We start from the raw sequence: 20,313 nt of genomic DNA, 5'->3' as shown, positions 1-20,313 counted from the left end.
TGCCTATGCTTACCTGTATTGTGCCCTGGCATGCCGCCAATGTAGGGGCAATGCCATGCTAGAAACGCAAAATGGGGGCAGGCACTGTCAAATATTGTCTGCTCCGGATTAGTGCATTTTTTATTACTCCTTTTTTTTTTTTCTATAATCAGAGAATAGTGATTCGGGAACGTGCTTGGATAACATCCGGGTATCTTGGGCGCGCTCGAATAATATTTTCGAGTCCCTGCGGCTGTTGGAGAGATGCAACAAGTGTTTGTTAGGCAATCCCCGCATGTGTTGCTGCTGTCTAACAGCCACAAAGCATGCAGCCACGGGAACTCAAACATAGTATACAAGCACGCCCAGGATTCTCGGATAACACCTGAGCATGCTCGAATAACATGTTATTGAAGTACGTTCGCACAACACTATTTGAGTACAAGACAGTTGGATTAATTGATGTATAGCACAAGAAATGCGATTGTAGGCCTCGGGTATAGTATCGCTTAGAACCTAGACTGATATACTTGAACAGTTTACCATTTTTTTGGTGCACCCTACTATTTATTTTTATTTATTTTTATAACTTTACAAAAGTGCACATTTTGAATAAAGTATATTTTAAGTTTGCTTGTAGATTTATAAGGGTAAAAGACAGGGAAACAACCCCTAGATGTTGGAGTCCTAATGGCTACGGTTTCCTAATTTGTAGATGTAGCAAAACTATAACTATGAAATTACGGTAAATACTGTATTTACACTGAAGGAGCAAGAGAACAAAACTGTAGGGCGGAAATATCAGAATGTATAAATGATATCAATGTGCTGATCTTTGCTTGTGATCTTGGACTATGAGGGCTGGTGACTGTAGGTCTAAGATGCTGAAATCCTGACAGTCTGTAGGACGTAGAATGGATTTGCAATGACCGGTCTTGTCCTTGAAGAGCAGCTTAAAGGCAATATACAGGAGGCCAGTGGGGAATGTCTTCCTTCCAGTTAAGCATCTCTATGGTAAAGGCAACTCTTAACTAGTTTTCATGCTGGCATCCAGTTTGCCTTTCGGAGTTTGAAGACCCATCAACAGGTGCTAAGTGCTGGCCTGAGAGGTTTTTATTACAACCCTCTAGGTATGGCAGGGATTTGTTTTCCTTTTGTGGCACCCTTGTGAGAAAGGGAACGCCAACAATTACGTTGCTCTTGGTCAAGGGGGATGGGGCAAGTGATGACAGAAAAGAGGTAGTGCAAAATTAGAAGTACCAAGCTTGGTGGTAAAGTCCTTTCTGTTTTCAACACCTCCATCCGCCCTGCCGGTTGAGATATTTTAAACCTTACAGATACATTTAGGTATTTATTTGTATATATCTGTATATTGTACGCAGATTTCAGGCATTGTATATACACATAATATGTCACATAGGTATTACATGTGTTTTCCAGTAGCTCAAGAAGTCATATAGAAGATATCGGGGGTCACTATAAAGACAAATGAGTAATAAAAGTAAAAAATAAAATAAATTTGTTTTACAACTGCACAGCAAGCAATAGCCTGTGGATTTCATGTCAAGTGTGGTCCCATCTTGTACGGATTTCGGTGTGAATAATGTTTAGCTTTCCTAAGCTTTTATATTTTCCCCCCAGGTGTGACACTTGCTGCATTTCATTTCGTACCCTCCGTGGTCTGCTAAGACACAATTCTGTAATCCACAAGCTGATCCCCCTAGACCAGTCTGGAAAGCCATTCATTCAAAACAACCCTGCTATCCCCGCTGGATTTAACGATTTGGGCTTTACTGACTTCTCTTGCAAGAATTTCCCTATCATTTCTCAGGTAAGGATTGGCTATTAGTACCGTAGAATCACTTGCCGGTGCTAGCTACAGAAAATAAAGCTTTAAAGGGCTGTCTGCTGAAAATGAATTTATTACCTTTCCCTATGGTAGGTGATAACTGGTAGATCAGTCAGTCTGTCTACTGAGACCTGCACTGATTGGCAGAACGGGGCGCTTTTAACTAACCCCGTTAAAAATGGGCGACAGAGTTCATGCTTGACTTCTTCGCCATTCATTCCTTATGGGACTTCCGATTGCTGTGCTTGGCTTTCTTCGGCAGCTCCCTAGAGAATGAATAGAGCAGGGGTTGGTGGTCTGATCTGCCACTCCACTTTGTAACTGGGATAAAAGTTCCCTGATCTGCCGATTTGGTGCGGTTTCCATTGGTCGGACACCCACCAATCAGCAATTTATCATTATCCTATTGGATAGGCAAGAACTTGTTTTCATTGGACAAACCCTATAAGACTATAGAGTTTACTGTCTCTGACCTAAAAAAGGCTAAGGATAGTACCATTACATGTTATATTATAATAATGCCCTCAAGATATGAGGGCTCTTAAGCTGTCCAAACACATTAGATAGCTGTCAGCCACTTGGATGGCAGGGGTATGGAGGAGCAGTCTTTCCGGACATCTTGCACTACGTGGCTTTTTAACAAAGAAGTACAAAACGAAGTTGGTGGGCTATTTTTTTGTGTGCAGTAGGCTGGATTTAGCGTATCCTTAACATTTGTCCAGTGTCTGTCTCCTGACTCTCCACACATAAACATGCTAGGCCGAGCATTCCAGTGCTCCTGATGAGAGAGCTTCTGCCAGAATCTTCTGGCAGCGGCTTATTTTCCAGCCAAATAAAAGAATAAGGCGGTTGAATTCCAACTTGCCAGATCCTTAAATTCCCCAACGTAATATTACAGGGGACAGTCAGTTGGCTACCATACACATTAGATGGTTGGAGGACTCCACTTAAATCTGAGGGTTTGGCCATCTTTTATTACATGTCTATGGGGGGCTTTTCATTTAGTTAGACCTTCCTTTATCCTGGGCAAAGAGTCAATGAAATATCCCAGCATTGGGTTAAATTTCCCTGGGTAATGCCATGATGACTCTTTGGCACCACACCTTAGCAGCCATCTATTAATCAACTAGAAAGCACTTTAAAGGGAATCTGTTACCAGGTTTTTGCTGTGTAATCTGAGAGCAGCATTGTGTAGGGGCTGAGACAGTGATTACAGCAATGGGTCACTTACTGGAGAGACCAAAAAAGAAAAAAGGAAGCAAAATGCCATAAAAATACAAATTTTATTGATACATATTAAAATAAAATGAGTAAAACATGATAATGTAGGGACAAAAAAATGCAAAAATAAGCCATTTAAAAGGAATACACCAAAATAAACCAGATGTAGGTAAAGTTCACCCTTAATGCTAAATTAGATTTAGGCTCCAAAGAAAGGCTTATATGAAAGCTAAAAAGGAAGTTTTAGAAAACTTCAAAAGAATGTATGAAAGCCTGTGGACTATAGTAGTTCATTGACAAGCCCAAAACAAATGAGATATCAGCATGCACAATGAACATTCAAAAATGGGTATACATAAAAAGTAGGGGTAAGGTATTACACCAATACTTAATATGAAAGAAACTATCTATAAAGGGATGCACTAATTAATGTCCATATAAGTTATATACGGTAAATATAATGGGTGAATCACCTTCAAGTATAACATGGAAATATAAGCAGTAGAAAACAATGTATACAGTGGGGAAAAAAAGTATTTAGTCAGTCAGCAATAGTGCAAGTTCCACCACTTAAAAAGATGAGAGGCGTCTGTAATTTACATCATAGGTAGACCTCAACTATGGGAGACAAACTGAGAAAAAAAAATCCAGAAAATCACATTGTCTGTTTTTTTTTCATTTTATTTGCATATTATGGTGGAAAATAAGTATTTGGTCAGAAACAAGCAATCAAGATTTTTGGCTCTCACAGACCTGTAACTTCTTCTTTAAGAGTCTCCTCTTTCCTCCACTCATTACCTGTAGTAATGGCACCTGTTTAAACTTGTTATCAGTATAAAAAGACACCTGTGCACACCCTCAAACAGTCTGACTCCAAACTCCACTATGGTGAAGACCAAAAAGCTGTCAAAGGACACCAGAAACAAAATTGTAGCCCTGCACCAGGCTGGGAAGACTGAATCTGCAATAGCCAACCAGCTTGGAGTGAAGAAATCAACTGTGGGAGCAATAATTAGAAAATGGAAGACATACAAGACCACTGATAATCTCCCTCGATCTGGTGCTCCACGCAAAATCCCACCCCGTGGGGTCAGAATGATCACAAGAACGGTGAGCAAAAATCCCAGAACCACGCGGGGGGACCTAGTGAATGAACTGCAGAGAGCTGGGACCAATGTAACAAGGCCTACCATAAGTAACACACTACGCCACCATGGACTCAGATCCTGCAGTGCCAGACGTGTCCCACTGCTTAAGCCTGTACATGTCCGGGCCCGTCTGAAGTTTGCTAGAGAGCATTTGGATGATCCAGAGGAGTTTTGGGAGAATGTCCTATGGTCTGATGAAACCAAACTGGAACTGTTTGGTAGAAACACAACTTGTCGTGTTTGGAGGAAAAAGAATACTGAGTTGCATCCATCAAACACCATACCTACTGTAAAGCATGGTGGTGGAAACATCATGCTTTGGGGCTGTTTCTCTGCAAAGGGGCCAGGACGACTGATCCGGGTACATGAGAGAATGAATGGGGCCATGTATCGTGAGATTTTGAGTGCAAACCTCCTTCCATCAGCAAGGGCATTGAAGATGAAACGTGGCTGGGTCTTTCAACATGACAATGATCCAAAGCACACCGCCAGGGCAACGAAGGAGTGGCTTCGTAAGAAGCATTTCAAGGTCCTGGAGTGGCCTAGCCAGTCTCCAGATCTCAACCCTATAGAAAACCTTTGGAGGGAGTTGAAAGTCCGTGTTGCCAAGCGAAAAGCCAAAAACATCACTGCTCTAGAGGAGATCTGCATGGAGGAATGGGCCAACATACCAACAACAGTGTGTGGCAACCTTGTGAAGACTTACAGAAAACGTTTGACCTCTGTCATTGCCAACAAAGGATATATCACAAAGTATTGAGATGAAATTTTGTTTCTGACCAAATACTTATTTTCCACCATAATATGCAAATAAAATGAAAAAAAAACAGACAATGTGATTTTCTGGATTTTTTTTTCTCAGTTTGTCTCCCATAGTTGAGGTCTACCTATGATGTAAATTACAGACGCCTCTCATCTTTTTAAGTGGTGGAACTTGCACTATTGCTGACTGACTAAATACTTTTTTTCCCCACTGTATAATCTCCATTAGTGCAAGTGTATGATGTAGTCAATAGAAAAGCCCATATTGAATGCGCAAAAAGATGACAGTAGAGCAAGTAGTCAATAAGACATAGTGTGTAAAAAGTAGGAAGGGTTAATTGACCTGGCATATTACCTTAGGACGGCTGACCCCAATTCGTGTTTCGCGTTTAGCTTTTTCTCCCCTCAAGATAAAAGTTGTATTTTTATGCATTTTGCTTCCTTTTTTCTTTTTTGGTGTCTCTAGTTTTTGGAAGTGCCGTTTAACTAGGTATTTCTTTTTTGGTGTAGTGTTACTTACTGGGCAAATTGCTGCAGGTTTGATGAAATCACTGCTTTCTCTGCTGCAGTGAGCTCTGTGTAACCCAGCACACATCACTGATTGGCAGCTTTCTGTGTACAGTCATGGCCAAAAGTTTTGAGAATGACACAAATATTATATTTTTACATGATCTGCTGGCCTCTGGTTTTTATGTGTGTTTGTCAGATGTTTTTATCACATACAGAAATATAATTGCAATCATATTATGAGTAACAAAAGGTTATATTGACAGTTAGAATGAGTTAATGCAGCAAGTCAATATTTGCAGTGTTGACCCTTCTTCTTCAGGACCTCAGCAATTCTCCCTGGCATGCTCTCAATCAACTTCTGGATCAAATCCTGACTGATAGCAGTCCATTCTTGCAAAATCAATGCTTTTATTTTGTCTGAATTTGAAGGTTTTTGTTTGTCCACCAGTCTCTTGATCATTGACCACAAGTTCTCAATGGGATTAAGATCTGGGGAGTTTCCAGGCCATGGTCCCAAAATCTCTGTTTTGTTCCCTGAGCCATTTAGTTATCACCTTTGCTTTATGGCAAGGTGCTCCATCATGTTGAAAAAGGCATTGTTGATCGCCAAACTGCTCTTGGACGGTTGGGAGAAGTTGCTCTTGGAGGACATTCTGGTACCATTCTTTACTCATGGCTGTGTTTTTAGGCAAGACTGCGAGAGAGCCCATTCCCTTGGCTGAGAAGCAACCCCACACATGAATGGTTTCAGGATACTTGACAGTTGGCATGAGACAAGACTGGTGGTAGCGCTTACCTGGTCTTCTCGGAATAAGCCGTTTTCCAGATGTCCCAAACATTCGAAAAGGGGATTCATCAGAGAAAATGACTTTACCCCAGTCCTCAGCAGTCCACTCCCTGTACCTCTTGCAGAATATCAGTCTGTCCATGATGTTTTTTCTGGAGACAAGTGGCTTCTTTGCTGCCCTCCTTGAGACCAGGCCTTGCTCCAAGAGTCTCTGCCTCACAGTGCGTGCAGATGCACTCACACCTGCCTGCTGCCATTCCTGAGCAAGCTCTGCACTGCTGGTAGCCCGATCCCGCAGCTGAAACACTTTTAAGAGACGGTCCTGGCGCTTGCTGGTCTTTCTTGGGCGCCCTGGAGCCTTTTTGGCAACAAGGGAACCTCTCTCCTTGAAGTTCTTGATGATGCGATAGATTGTTGACTGAGGTGCAATCTTTCTAGCTGCGATACTCTTCCCTGTTAGGCCATTTTTGTGCAGTGCAATGATGACTGCACGTGTTTCTTTAGAGATAACCATGGTTAACAGAAGAGAAACAATGATGCCAAGCACCAGCCTCCTTTTAAAGTGTCCAGTGGTGTGATTCTTACTTAATCATGACAGATTGATCTCCAGCCCTGTCCTCATCAACACCCACACCAGTGTTAATGGAGCAATCACTGAAACGATGTTAGCTGGTCCTTTTAAGGCAGGGCTGCAATTATGTTGAAATGTGTTTTGGGGGATAAAGTTAATTTTCTAGGCAAATATTGACTTTGCAAGTAATTGCTGTTAAGCTGATCACTCTTTATAACATTCTGGAGTATATGCAAATTGCCATTAGAAAAAATGAAGCAGTAGACTTTGTAAAAATTAATATTTGTGTCATTCTCAAAACTTTTGGCCATGACTGTACAATGTGCATAGGCAGAAAACTGCTAATCAATAGACTACACGGAGCAGGAGGACTACATAGCAGGAGGCTAGGAGTCTTCTTGTGATAATATCCTGTTGTTAAACATTGATTTTATTGAAACAATAACAAGCAGCTCAATAGGGGACACATCACTGGAATCAGGGTCTCTGACCCTACATCATGCTCCTGTCAGATTAAATGGCGAAAATCGGGTGACAGATTCCCTTTAACGCGAGAAATTGTACATTGCACAGATGTCTCTTGATACTCATAATTTAAGATTTGTAATCAATAAATTGTTTCTAATTAGAAATGTATTAATTATAAATGTAATCCAAATGATTATATACAATAATTGTATCTACTGTAATATATAGCAAAAAATTGTAGGCATTCTAAAGTTGTTGATACATTGTATCCAGCTTTCTTTGGATGTAATTGTTCCAGCCAGATTCCTAGGTAATTAATTGCTAGAACATTATGACAAAACTTAAGCTCTTGGACGGCGGGGGTATGGCGGGGCAGTCTTTCAGGGCATCTTGCACTAAGCTGCTATTTAAGAAAGAGGTACAAAAGGAAGATGGTCAGCTGTTTGTTTTGTGCAATAGGCTGGATGTAGAGTATCACAGCCAGACATGCAATGCTCTTTGGGTTTCTATAGCAGTAAAGGGCTTATCATTCTAATCCCCAGTTCACAAGGCTTTAAATGGCATGTGGAGGAAAAAAAAATAGTGGTCTGCCCTTAGACCCAGATAGATGTTAACCCATCCACATCCAGAATAGTCATTTTTATGCATATTAAGAAGTCATGACCTCTCAGTAGATACTTTTATACCAGAGTACTTAATACATGCCATAACCACATTGGTATAAGTAGGAGGTTGAATTGGATTTTATTTCATGTAATTTTTTTTCATTTAGTTGCAGATTAATGATTGGTCAGTACATTTTAAAGGTTTTGTTTAATGCTATAATGCTGTACTGGTTGACACGTACAATATTCTGTTCCTTACTCCTGTTTAGGCTTGGTGTGAAATCAACTTAAGAAGATGCATCAGTGAATTGCATAGCTTCATATGTGAAATCTGCAACAAAGCCTTCCCAATGCCATCAGCTCTCAAACTGCACATGGAAAAAAACCATAAGGAAGGTCAGGTTAACAATCTGCACAAAACTGGGGAATTGGTTGGGGAGGAACAAGAACAGAAAGCTTTTATGGCAGCCTTGGATCTCCAGTACACCAAAGACATCAAGCCTCTCAGTCAGGAGGACAATTCATCAAAATGTCTCCAGGCCTTACACATAGAGGCTATGAAGAGCAGCCTACCTCATGAGCTTGGTTGCAGCACAACCATGCTGAAGTTGTCCCCTTTAGAAGCGCCCCCTGTCGGTGGTCCGTTCTCAGTTCTACCCTCCACAAAAGAAAACCTGAAATTGCTTTCATTGCAGCCTTTCCAAAAAGGCTTTACTATTCAACCAGACAACAGCATTGTGGTAAAACCTTTCTCTGGAGAGTTGGCTGATATTCAGCAGATATTAAAGATGGCTTCTTCAGCACCATCTCAGATAAGTCTTCCACCATTTTCTAAAACGTCTCCTGCCATGATTAAACACATGCCGCTATTGAAGCCAAAGCCACCAGTGACGCCTCGTACAGTTGTTGCTGCCTCCACACCTCCATCACTTGTTACGAATCAGCAGGCATCTCCAGGCTGCATCAGCCCTAGCCTTCCTCCTCCACCTTTAAGAATCATAAAGAACAGTGTGGAATCTGCCACAAGCGCCATATATTTACAATCCAGGTCTGGAGCCAACTGTAGCTCCTCTACTCAAAACTCTCATCTACCATACTCAGAATTACTGAAACCACGAGATCTGAAGACACAGCTAGAACAGGACAGTATTATAGAAGCCTTCATGCCGCTAGACTTGGAGGCAAAGATCAAACAAGAGGTAGCGGAAGGGGATTTGAAATCAATTATTTCTGGATCAAATGGCAAAAAAACAACTCAAGCTAAAAAAGTATTTTATCCTTGCCGCTTCTGTGATCAGGTGTTTACATTCTCCGGTGTATTACGGGCCCACATACGCACCCATTTGGGAATATCACCTTACCAGTGTAACATATGCGATTATATTGCGGCTGACAAGGCAGCACTGATACGTCACCTGCGAACACACAGTGGTGAAAGACCTTACATATGCAAAATATGCCAGTACCCTTTCACTGTTAAAGCTAACTGTGAGAGACACCTACGTAAGAAGCACCTAAAGGTCACCAGGAAGGATATCGAAAAGAACATTGACTATGTATCCACAAATACATCTGAAATGGTTGATGCTCTCTGTTCACCCGATACAGTTTGTAAATGCTGCGGGGAAGACTTAAAGAGTTATCGTGCTCTTCATATACACATGCGGAGTCACAGCAACTTTCAGAAAAAGAAACTTTTTGAATGCAAACAGTGTGGCAATGCTTTTTCTGCAAAAAGAAACTGCATTCACCACATACTCAAACAACACCAGCATATTCAAGAAAAAGAAATAGAGAGCCACATATTGTGTGGTTCTTGTAGCCCAGGGCAAAATAGAACAGACACTCCACCTTTGGAGGATAGCGCTTACCTCGAGCGCAAGCCTACCACATCTTACCTGGAACCACAAAATGGCGTTCTTCACGGAAGTGTTTCTTCTTTTCTAAAACTTGAACCTGCTACCAGCTTTCCTGTGGACCTCGATGAACCCTTAGACTTTTCTCAAAAGAACAAAAACCCAAGTATGTTTCCAGTGAGAGAGGAACCTGTCTACAACTCTCCTGTCTCTTATGATTCCTCCATGGAACCCATTGATCTCTCTATACCTAAACATGTTAAGCAGGACAAAGAAAACCCACTCATTCAACCAAACACTCAAGAGCAAATAAGTGGCCATGTTGGTCAACTGTTTAGTTGCCAGCCGTACCCACTACCCCTAAGTGCCAACGAGCTACTCGAAAAAGCTGCAGCTATCACACATTCCAAACAAGTGAAAAACCCTGTACACTTGAGTGTTCCAATCATTTCTCCTGCTGTTCTTGGAAATGCAACTATACTTCGCCCTCTGAGGCCTAAACCACCTCCACTTTTGCCAAAGCCTACAGTCACTAAAGAATTGCCACCTCTGGCTTCCATTGCACAGATCATTTCTTCAGTATCATCTGCTTCCTCGATGCTCAAAACCGATATAACAGCAATAAGTTCTCAAGTTGCTTCTGCCAACAGTCCTTCAGCCACTGAGAAATCTGGCGCTTCCAAATCCAGGATGACCATCCAAAACAAGGAACCTGTTCTTCCCAGTGATTCATCCCAGAATGTTTCAAGCTTGACAAGTCCATCAGACCTCTCCAGTCCAACTACTTTAATAACTGGAGCAAAGAAAAGGGGCAGAAAGAAGGGAACTAAAAATAAACCTAAGATAGCAATTGGTGTAGACCTTGAATCAAGTGGTGAATTTGCAAGTGTTGAGAAGATGTTGGCCACAACGGACACTAACAAGTTCAGTCCTTATCTGCAGTCCACCGAACACCTTAAAGATGCTATAGACAAAAATGGTACTAGTGAGGATGAGCGAGACAGCGGTGAAGATAAAAAGGCGAAAAGAAACTCTTACTCCAATTCCTTGCAGAAGATTACCTGTCCTTACTGTCCCCGTGTTTTTCCCTGGGCAAGCTCCTTACAGAGACACATGTTGACTCACACAGGTAAGATAGTCTAGATCTGTTTCAAGCTTTTCTAGTACTTCAGTTGGTAAAGGAGATGTTGAAGTTTTCAGCTAAATATGAATGTATTTCCTCCATTGTGCTTTCAAAGCTGAAGTCATGTAAATAGAGAAGTTTACATATCGTTTCCATCGTTTAAACAGAACTGGTGGTATAACCATGTAAATGTACACTTTGAACAATGCCTTTTTGCTAGAAGGATCTCCTGACAATAAGGTGATCATATATAGTCCAGCTGCTATGATCTTTGGGGAGGACCTAACATAGGTGTTGCGATTCCCTGGCATGACACCTATGGAAAAAAATGGTGCATTTTACAATAGACATTGAAATCAGTGGTCTGACTCTGTAATGTCTGGATGTTCTGGGTCCTCCACAATTACACACTGTAGCTGCTATTTGCTCCATTTAGAATAGAGTCCCAAATGAGCGAGACCCACATCTGTCGAAATATTTTTACCAATCCGGGCAAACCCTTCAGATAGTAATGTTTTGGCTTGGTAATCACTGAATGGCCTCAGGTCTTTATATAGAATTGTGTTGTACAATTTAAAGACCACCTTTCTCTGGATTTTTTTTATTGGTGCTGCTCCATTGATTTTGGATTAGTTTCTTTTTTATGTGCCTCTTCATACTAAAGTTAGGGCCCGTCTCACATAGCGACTCACCAGTGATCCCGACAATGATATCAACTTGTCAGGATCGCTGGTGAGTCGCTATGTATCGCTGGTGAGCTGTCAAACAGACAGCTTCACCAGCTATCATCACCAGCGACGCCGAGCGTGCGGTGTCGCTGTGTACGTTAGTTACCAGCGCGCTGATGCAGGGAGCTGTTACCACATCGGGTTTCTAAGGGGCGTGTGTCACTTAGAAACCCGATGTATACCTTAGTTACCAGCTCCCTGCATCAGCGTGCTGGTAACTAAGATACACATCAGGTTTCTAAGCACCGCCCGGTGCTTAGAAACCCTGCGTTTACCTTAGTTACCAGCGCACTGATCGCTGGTCTCCCGCCTGTCACACGCAGCGATGTGTGCTGGCTAGCGGGAGACCAGCGATCAAAAAAATGTCCTGGCTATTCCAGGACGATCAGCGATAACCGACAGGGGGGCCGGTCGCTGGTCAGTGTCACACACAGCGATCTCGCTGGTGAGATCGCTGTTGCGTCCCAAAACTTGTGACTCAGCAGCGAGATCGCTATGTGTGATGGGGGCTTTATGCCAATGGTAATAAAGATGCAAATTTTCCCTTCAACCAATTGGGCATATACCACAGAAATTCTTTGTGGGCATGGCCATGTTTTGATTGGCTAGCATCAGAGGAGGAAAAGCTAGCTTCTAAAAGAAGTTGTGGTATGCGCCCAGTTGGTCGAAAGGAACTTTTGCATCTTTTATCATGGTGTGGGGTTGGTCCTTTGATCCCAATTTCTATGGAAAGCAGCTACAATAAATGTATCGTGCTCTGGAGCACCAATTATTTCTATGCATTACATTTACAGACCCTTGATTTATTTTCTTGGGAGCTATGCGATGCTTGCCTTGTGGGACCCTATTGGGAACTAGAACTCTTGCTAGTGATTATAGATGATCAACACTGTGGATTTTAGCAGTGTGGAAACCATCTCATCAGCTCAGTTTGTGAAATTTCTTCCAGCAAAAATAGGTCATCCAAGAAGAAATCCCCTAAAAATTATTTAAAATGTAGTATATGCTGTATAACCCTTTGCTAAGGTGACTGATAGTAGAGCTTTTATGTAAAGGCCCCGTCACACACAGCGAGATCGCTGATTTTGTGACACCACAGCGACCTCTCCGGCGACATCGCTGTGTGTGACATGGATCAGCGACCGGCCCTCCTGCCTGGTATCACTGATCGCGCTGGAACGTCCTGGGCCATTTTGATTGTTGGTCTCCCGCTGGCCAGCACGCATCGCTGTGTGTGGCAGCGAGAGACCAGCGATCAGAGACGCTGGTTTCCAATGTAAACAGCGGGTAACTAAGAGCCGCGCGGCTCTTAGATACCCGCTGTTTACATTGGAAACCAGCTTGCTCGCAGGTCCTGATCGCTTGTGGGTCTGTCTATGTGACAGCTCACCAGCGATCACCTAACTATGTCCCAGCGATCCCATCCACGTCGGATCGTTGGTGGGATCGCTGGGACTTTGATACGTGTAACGGGGCCCTAAGAGTTTTAATTTTTAGCTTTACCTTACCTCTTACCTTTCAGGAGCATATAACTCGGCCCATTGCTATCTCATGTTTTATCGGATAGCACTGGAACCAATCTTATACTGTGGAGCAGTGCAGATCTGCATTCTCTTTTTTTTTTTTTTTTTTCTACTGCCGATTTGGCATGCTGCGAGTGGCTACACAAATAGAATCATGGACACCCATTCAAGTCTGTGTGTGTGTAATACATCAGACTGCGCTTGCATGTTATCCGAGTGCAGTCTGCCTCACATGGATAGAAACAATGGAGAAGATGGAGAAATTAAGTTCTCCATCTTCTCCATACCTGTGATACGACTTCTCTCATGCAAGAGAATCTGATCGCAGTAAAATGACACTTGGAGCAAACTCAGTTTGTACAGTGTGTCATTAGCATAATGAGCCCTGTTCTCTAGGAAGAGAGAATCATCGCTTGTGTGAGTGAACCCTAAAAGGTATAGATGACCTTTATCCTGTATGCGTGTTAGACTTCGATGGATCCAATAAACAGTTTACATTGTATTGAGGTTCACATCACAAGATGCTGCACAAACATGCTAAATGTTGCCGTTTCGGGGGTATGTTCCCAGGGAGATGATAAGCTGCCGGCTTGTCGTATGGATTTTTGGGGGTGTAGAAGTAAAAATGGATGAGATTTTACCCAAACTCCTCCAAGAGCTGCATAAAAACGCTGCCTGACATTTGCACGTAAATTGACCTGTCAAACCGATTGGAAACCCGCAGCATAAATGAATACTTTTTCCGCTGACTTAACCCTCTGCAATGCATAGTATTACCATTAGATTAGTTGCAGATGATTTCCAATAAAAATTGCAATAACTGGTGAACCCTACATGTAGCTTGCGTCTTGGGAAAACTGGTTTCATATTGTGGTGGGCAAAGCATTCCCCAACCCTTGACCATCCCCTTGTGCTATCATGTAGGGCGGACGCCTGACTATTCAAGGAATTTAGCAGCCCCCTTGAATTTATTTCTGCAGGACCACAATATTTTTCTCCCGATGGAGTGCTTGTGAAATTAGGAGCAGCTTGTTGGGTCTGCCGTCTAGTTCATCACTTCATGTCCCCAAATAATACCGTGCAGCATTTGGATCAATTTACACAGATTTGTTGCAAAAAAAAAAAAAGTCTGCAACTGAAAATCCGTTCCATTCTGCGTAGGGTTGCTGGTGTCAGGCACATGGATTTTTGCAAGCCTCATTCAGATGAATGATACATTTCTGCAACAAATCCGTTAAATGTGAACTCATCCTAATTGTCTTGTATGTTTGTGCTTAAGAGGCAGAAATCTGCTGACCGCGGTCATTGTCACTTGATACAAAGCTTTCCTTCCTCGCAGATGACAGTGGAATGGCATGGATATTCGTGTAATTAGGCATAGTGTGGTCACATGATGGCCTGGTAGTAAGGATTGGTCCATGCAATCTCCTAATGCAGATTTAGCCGTTAATTAGCAGCAAAACGAACAACTTGAAGCAGATTAAAGCAGAGTGGGTGCTCATAATGCAGCTTTTGTATCCGGCCTAGAGAGTTCACTTATTCTAAAGGATATTTATGCCGTTCCCTCTCCTCCTCTATTACTTCAACCCACATCACTTCTGACTACCGTGCCCTGTGCTTTTACCCAATATTAGCCCATGCTGCCCTGTTTCCATCACTGCCTATACATTTTCTTTACAATGCCCTAAAATGTAGCATTTGTGTACTTTTTATAGCAAGTGGGATAAATGTAATTTTTTTTCCTACTTCAGGTCAGAAGCCCTACCCATGTGCACAGTGCGATGCCTTCTTTTCTACTAAATCGAACTGTGAGCGCCATCTTTTACGCAAACACGGAGTTGCCAACCTCTCCCTAAGAAGAAACGGTCTTCTGGCCCAGTCTAAAGAAAGTGATGTTGGATCTCATGATAGCACAGGTAGCACATTTTAGCTTACTCCTATTCTAATGAAATAGCTATGGGTCATTGTCTAGATACGTGCCAGTGTCACATCTGTATATTACTAGCAGACATAAGGTGGCCATAAACATTAGATAGCTCGGGGCCAACACCGAACATATGAGCGCCCGTCTCAGCCGTGCGTTCATGTTCTTTGAGTGGAGAGGGTAGTAAGCGCGTGTCCAGACATCTCTGGTGGCAACTTCTCTGAGAACAAAAGGATCTGGCATTTAACTTCCAACGGCCCGATCCTTATCAACCCGACGTCATCTGTTGGGGAAGATTCGACAGACCTCCATGCACATTAGAAGGTCCCTGTCCCATTGAACTTGATGAGTTGGATTGACTTTAATGTGTATGTCTGTTAGTGTTGACTTTGCCCAAATCAGTGTCTGTATGAAACCTGGCATAGCGAGAGATCTACACTGTACACTACTCCATTGTGAAATAAAGAACCTCTATCTGCCAAGCATAAGACTACAGTATATTATAGGAATTAATTTTACCTGTTCCGCGTGTGCATTAGTAACATCAGAAGGCAGAGTTTTGAGTGTGTCAATGAATGCTTGCAGTGTCCAAGTTGGGTATAATGCTAAATATTTTTTCTTTTATTTACATTATTTTCTCTTGTTACATAGTTTTTTAACTTGTTCTTGTCATGTACAATGACTTGTGGATTGAAAGGGAATATTTCGGGTTGTAGGGTCATTTGCTTCATAGATTATTTCTGTTTTAGACAGGAGCTACATGGCAATTTTGACCGCAACACACTTAAAATCGCTCTGTCACTTCTACATTGCAGTCTGATGCAGATGAATGGGGTTGCATTACAACCCTCAAGGCAACTGCAACAAGCAAAGAAACAGAGCTATTCCTTTTTTTTTGTTTGTTTGTTTGTTGCAGTATTTACCTGCATTACGTTGCCGTGTTGTAGCAGCCTAGACTTATCTTGGTCACGTGTTGCAACCAAAATATTAGTTTAGTGCCTTATTGACCAATTGTCGGTGATGGGAAATCTACTAAGCAATTTTTCATGTGTCTTTATAGACAGTCAGTCTGATGCGGATTTGTCAGCAGCAGAAGTTGATGTTCTAGACCTGACTTCTGGGGAAAGAGATCAAGCGGAGCAGGCTCCAATAATGGAAACTGAACAGATATCCAAGGACCAGCAGACTGACAATCTGACTGTAGACAAAGAGTCCAAGGAGGATGGCGAGGAGCAGTTAGAGGATGATGCTGTGAGCAACAAAAGCCTTGACCTTAATTTTGCAAGCAAGCTAATTGAGTTCAAGCTGTCAACTGGCGAGCAGGCAGCCAACAACTCTTGTGATGTTTGTGGCAAAAACTTTAAATTTGCTGCTACTCTTGGCAGACATAAAAGGGCACACTCGTGTGTAAGCATGGGAAAAGAGGAAAATGTTGAAAATGAATCCAATGAGGTATCGACCCCTGTCTGCAATTCCACTCATGTTACTGCTGATGATCAAGGAAGTCCAGATGAAGAGCTCCCTGTTGACTTAAAAATCTCTAAATCTACTATGGTAGCCGAACCCTTGGGACAGAAGCAAATGGAGAATGAGGAGAACTTTGAGGAGAAAATGGAAAAGTTATTGGATAAAAGTGATGAAGACAAGGACACCAAGCCAGAGACAAAGGGGACAAAGGCAGACAAACGGAAGAAGATCTGCACAGTCTGTAGTAAACGTTTCTGGTCCCTTCAGGATCTCACAAGACATATGAGATCTCACACAGGTAAGTGTGGCTTCAACTTCACAAAGATTCAGTCTACTGTTCAAACCCTGTATCTAAACACGCAGGCTAAGACTTAAAGAGGTTTTCACATGAACAAAGTACATTTTAATTAATAGATCTTGAAATAAAAATATTTCACAAATGGATGTGTTAAAAACATGTTCCTGTTCTGAGATAATCTTATAAAAGTGCTCCGGCTGTGTACTGTGTAATGGCTGTGAACATGTTTTTAACACATCCAATTGTGGAACTTATTTTTATTCCAAAGATATATATTAAAATGAACTTTGTTGGTAAAACCGATTTAAGGCTCCCATAGACATTAGACTAATGTCTAGATGAACCCGTTGACCTCCTCCAGTTCAGCCAACAGTCTAATGTATAGGGGCTCCGGCCGACTGGTGGTTGGGGAAGATGTCTATGACTCATGTTTCATTTCGAACTGCCAATTACATTGTTCTCCTGGAGATAAGTCACCAGCCGACGTGTCAGTTGGCGGCTTTCTCATACATAACACAGGAGTGATCGGCGGAACGAGTGCTCCTGTGCATGGGATAATTGGCTGAAATGGCGGGCAACCGAACAATCAGCTGAAGCCAAATTGGGCCGACTGCCATACAATTGTATGGCAGGCTTTAGTGACTTTTTTGCCGCCATTTTTGGCATCCATTCACTCTGTACCCCCACCTATGCTTCTGAAATGAAGATACACCGAGTACAGGGTATACTATAAAATCCTTGTTATTTCTAATAAAATAAATAGATTTCTAAATGTGTGCATGTTCAGTCAGGGTAAAGTAGATACTTGATTTGCAAACTCAGTGCTAATAGATGCTTTTCATTTATTTCTTTATTTTGTAGGTGAGCGACCTTACAAATGCCAGACATGTGAACGCACGTTTACTCTGAAGCATAGTCTGGTTCGTCATCAGCGAATTCACCAGAAAATAAGAGATAATAAAAGCCAAGAGAAAGAAAGTGACAAGGAGGAACGGCTGCTTAGAGGTGATGAAGAAAGCGATGCGGAGTCCATGCAGAGCAGTACTCACCACATATCTGAAAATGAATGCGATACACCAACACCTAACAGCCAGGCTACGACTAGGAGCAAAAAAAGCCAGTTTTCCAATGTGGATGCTGAGGAATCATCTCAAAGCAATAAAGCTGCATCGATAAGAGATGCCCTAAAAGATGGCAAAACAGATCCAGACCTGAAAAATGTAGGGGGTAGTAATAAGGAGCTGGAAAAGGCTACCATGAATCCTATAACCTCAGCGGGATCTCAGTCTATTGTAGGGCCTAAATGAGCCAATATTAAGAGGAGCCCTTCCTGTTTTGCAAGGAAAGAATCATATTTACACTTGACCTTTTCAGATGCATTTTCTACAGCAGATTATGGCAGGCCATACCATGTGCCATAACTTTTGTTTAGATAGAGAAAGTTGATATGGATATTTGAGTGCCTTACTACTTTATTATGTGTTTTGGTATTACACTTTTTAAATATTCAGTTTTGTACATAAAAGAGGAAATAACTTTGACGAATCTTCAAAGAGGACATTTCCCATTGATGCATTAAATATTTTTTGTGTGTTCATCAATCACTGTCTTTCCAGAAGTGGACTTTTCAGGTTGTGGAGAAAGCAATAAATTAATGCAGCCAATAACTGGAAGAAAGTCAGTGGACATGCAGAAAAGGTTTTCTACCAGACCCTCCCGATCTTCAACATTTCTGAGCTTTGAATTTGCTGTGGACCTTTGTGCATTGTACAAGTGCTGGATGAATTTCTACACAAAGCGTATGGCAGTCGTTATAAGCCAGGAATAAAAAAAGGCAGTTCTGAACTAAACAACCCGATTCTGCACATAACATAACATATCCTTATGGTGTTCTTATTGAGTAGTTGTTCTACCTCAGAGAAACACACACAGAGGATTCAGCAGAAGCATCACCACCGATGGAACTATCTGCCCACCGATGTCTCAATTCTGTTTGCTTGAATTCAACAGCTTACTAGTCTCTGCATTTTGCAGAACCATATGGGCAATATTTGCCTTTTTTTTTTTTTTCAAAATATTACCAAGTAACTTTTGAGTCCTGGTATTAATAAATGTGTAAAAACAGACTTTTATATTATTTTGGATCCTAGCCTTCGACAGTTCTCTCGCGTTGCACCATTCCAAACCTGTTCTCAGTGAAAACAGAGGTTTGTGCACAATAAGGCGAATGGAGACTTTCTTGTGTCCTGCCATTGAGGTTAGTGGAGGATAGAAGTGGACTCTGAAAAGAAGCAAAAAGAGTTCTGTCTTCCAATATAAGAGGCCTTACCTTTCAGGTTTTCATCTTTTGTTTTAGGCAGGATTGTACTACTGGAGAAAAGGAGGAGCTAGATTAGAATTTGTACTATGGCGCTTGAAGATGAGCCTGTTCAAGAATGGTGTATGTCTGCGCGTGTGTATGTGTGGTGTGTGTATATGTATGTATGTGTGTGTGTATATGTGTGTGTGTGTGTGTATATATATATATATATATATATATATATATATATATATATATATATATATATATATATACACAGTGGGGAAAAAAAGTATTTAGTCAGTCAGCAATAGTGCAAGTTCCACCACTTAAAAAGATGAGAGGCGTCTGTAATTTACATCATAGGTAGACCTCAACTATGGGAGACAAACTGAGAAAAAAAAATCCAGAAAATCACATTGTCTGTTTTTTTTTTCATTTTATTTGCATATTATGGTGGAAAATAAGTATTTGGTCAGAAACAAAATTTCATCTCAATACTTTGTGATATATCCTTTGTTGGCAATGACAGAGGTCAAACGTTTTCTGTAAGTCTTCACAAGGTTGCCACACACTGTTGTTGGTATGTTGGCCCATTCCTCCATGCAGATCTCCTCTAGTGCAGTGATGTTTTTGGCTTTTCGCTTGGCAACACGGACTTTCAACTCCCTCCAAAGGTTTTCTATAGGGTTGAGATCTGGAGACTGGCTAGGCCACTCCAGGACCTTGAAATGCTTCTTATGAAGCCACTCCTTCGTTGCCCTGGCGGTGTGCTTTGGATCATTGTCATGTTGAAAGACCCAGCCACGTTTCATCTTCAATGCCCTTGCTGATGGAAGGAGGTTTGCACTCAAAATCTCACGATACATGGCCCCATTCATTCTTTCATGTACCCGGATCAGTCGTCCTGGCCCCTTTGCAGAGAAACAGCCCCAAAGCATGATGTTTCCATCACCATGCTTTACAGTAGGTATGGTGTTTGATGGATGCAACTCAGTATTCTTTTTCCTCCAAACACGACAAGTTGTGTTTCTACCAAACAGTTCCAGTTTGGTTTCATCAGACCATAGGACATTCTCCCAAAACTCCTCTGGATCATCCAAATGCTCTCTAGCAAACTTCAGACGGGCCCAGACATGTACAGGCTTAAGCAGTGGGACACGTCTGGCACTGCAGGATCTGAGTCCATGGTGGC

The 20,313-nt window shown here is 41.9% G+C and overlaps 1 protein-coding gene across 5 annotated transcripts in view; it reads left to right on the top strand.

Annotated features, from left to right (window-relative positions):
* RREB1 (ras responsive element binding protein 1) overlaps positions 1-18,945 on the top strand; it is a 97,985-nt gene extending 79,040 nt beyond the window's left edge. For 4 of the 5 annotated variants that reach the window (XM_073567287.1, XM_073567296.1, XM_073567293.1 and 1 more), the window contains 5 exons: positions 1,621-1,810; positions 8,170-10,885; positions 14,882-15,046; positions 16,115-16,819; positions 17,681-18,945. In XM_073567287.1, coding sequence (XP_073423388.1) covers positions 1,621-1,810; positions 8,170-10,885; positions 14,882-15,046; positions 16,115-16,819; positions 17,681-18,126 — 4,222 coding nt within the window. In that variant the 3' untranslated portion in view covers positions 18,127-18,945. The remainder of the gene's footprint in view (positions 1-1,620; positions 1,811-8,169; positions 10,886-14,881; positions 15,047-16,114; positions 16,820-17,680) is intronic. The other variant, XM_073567309.1, reaches the window with a different exon arrangement.
* The last annotated feature ends 1,368 nt before the right edge of the window (positions 18,946-20,313 follow it).

The sequence above is a fragment of the Dendrobates tinctorius genome, unplaced genomic scaffold (genome assembly GCF_039654945.1).
Source record: "Dendrobates tinctorius isolate UK_male_01 unplaced genomic scaffold, ASM3965494v1 ptg000004l, whole genome shotgun sequence".
NCBI lineage: Eukaryota > Metazoa > Chordata > Amphibia > Anura > Dendrobatidae > Dendrobates > Dendrobates tinctorius.
The sequence above is the reverse complement of the archived record's forward strand: the minus strand, read 5'-3'. Positions and strand labels throughout refer to the sequence as shown.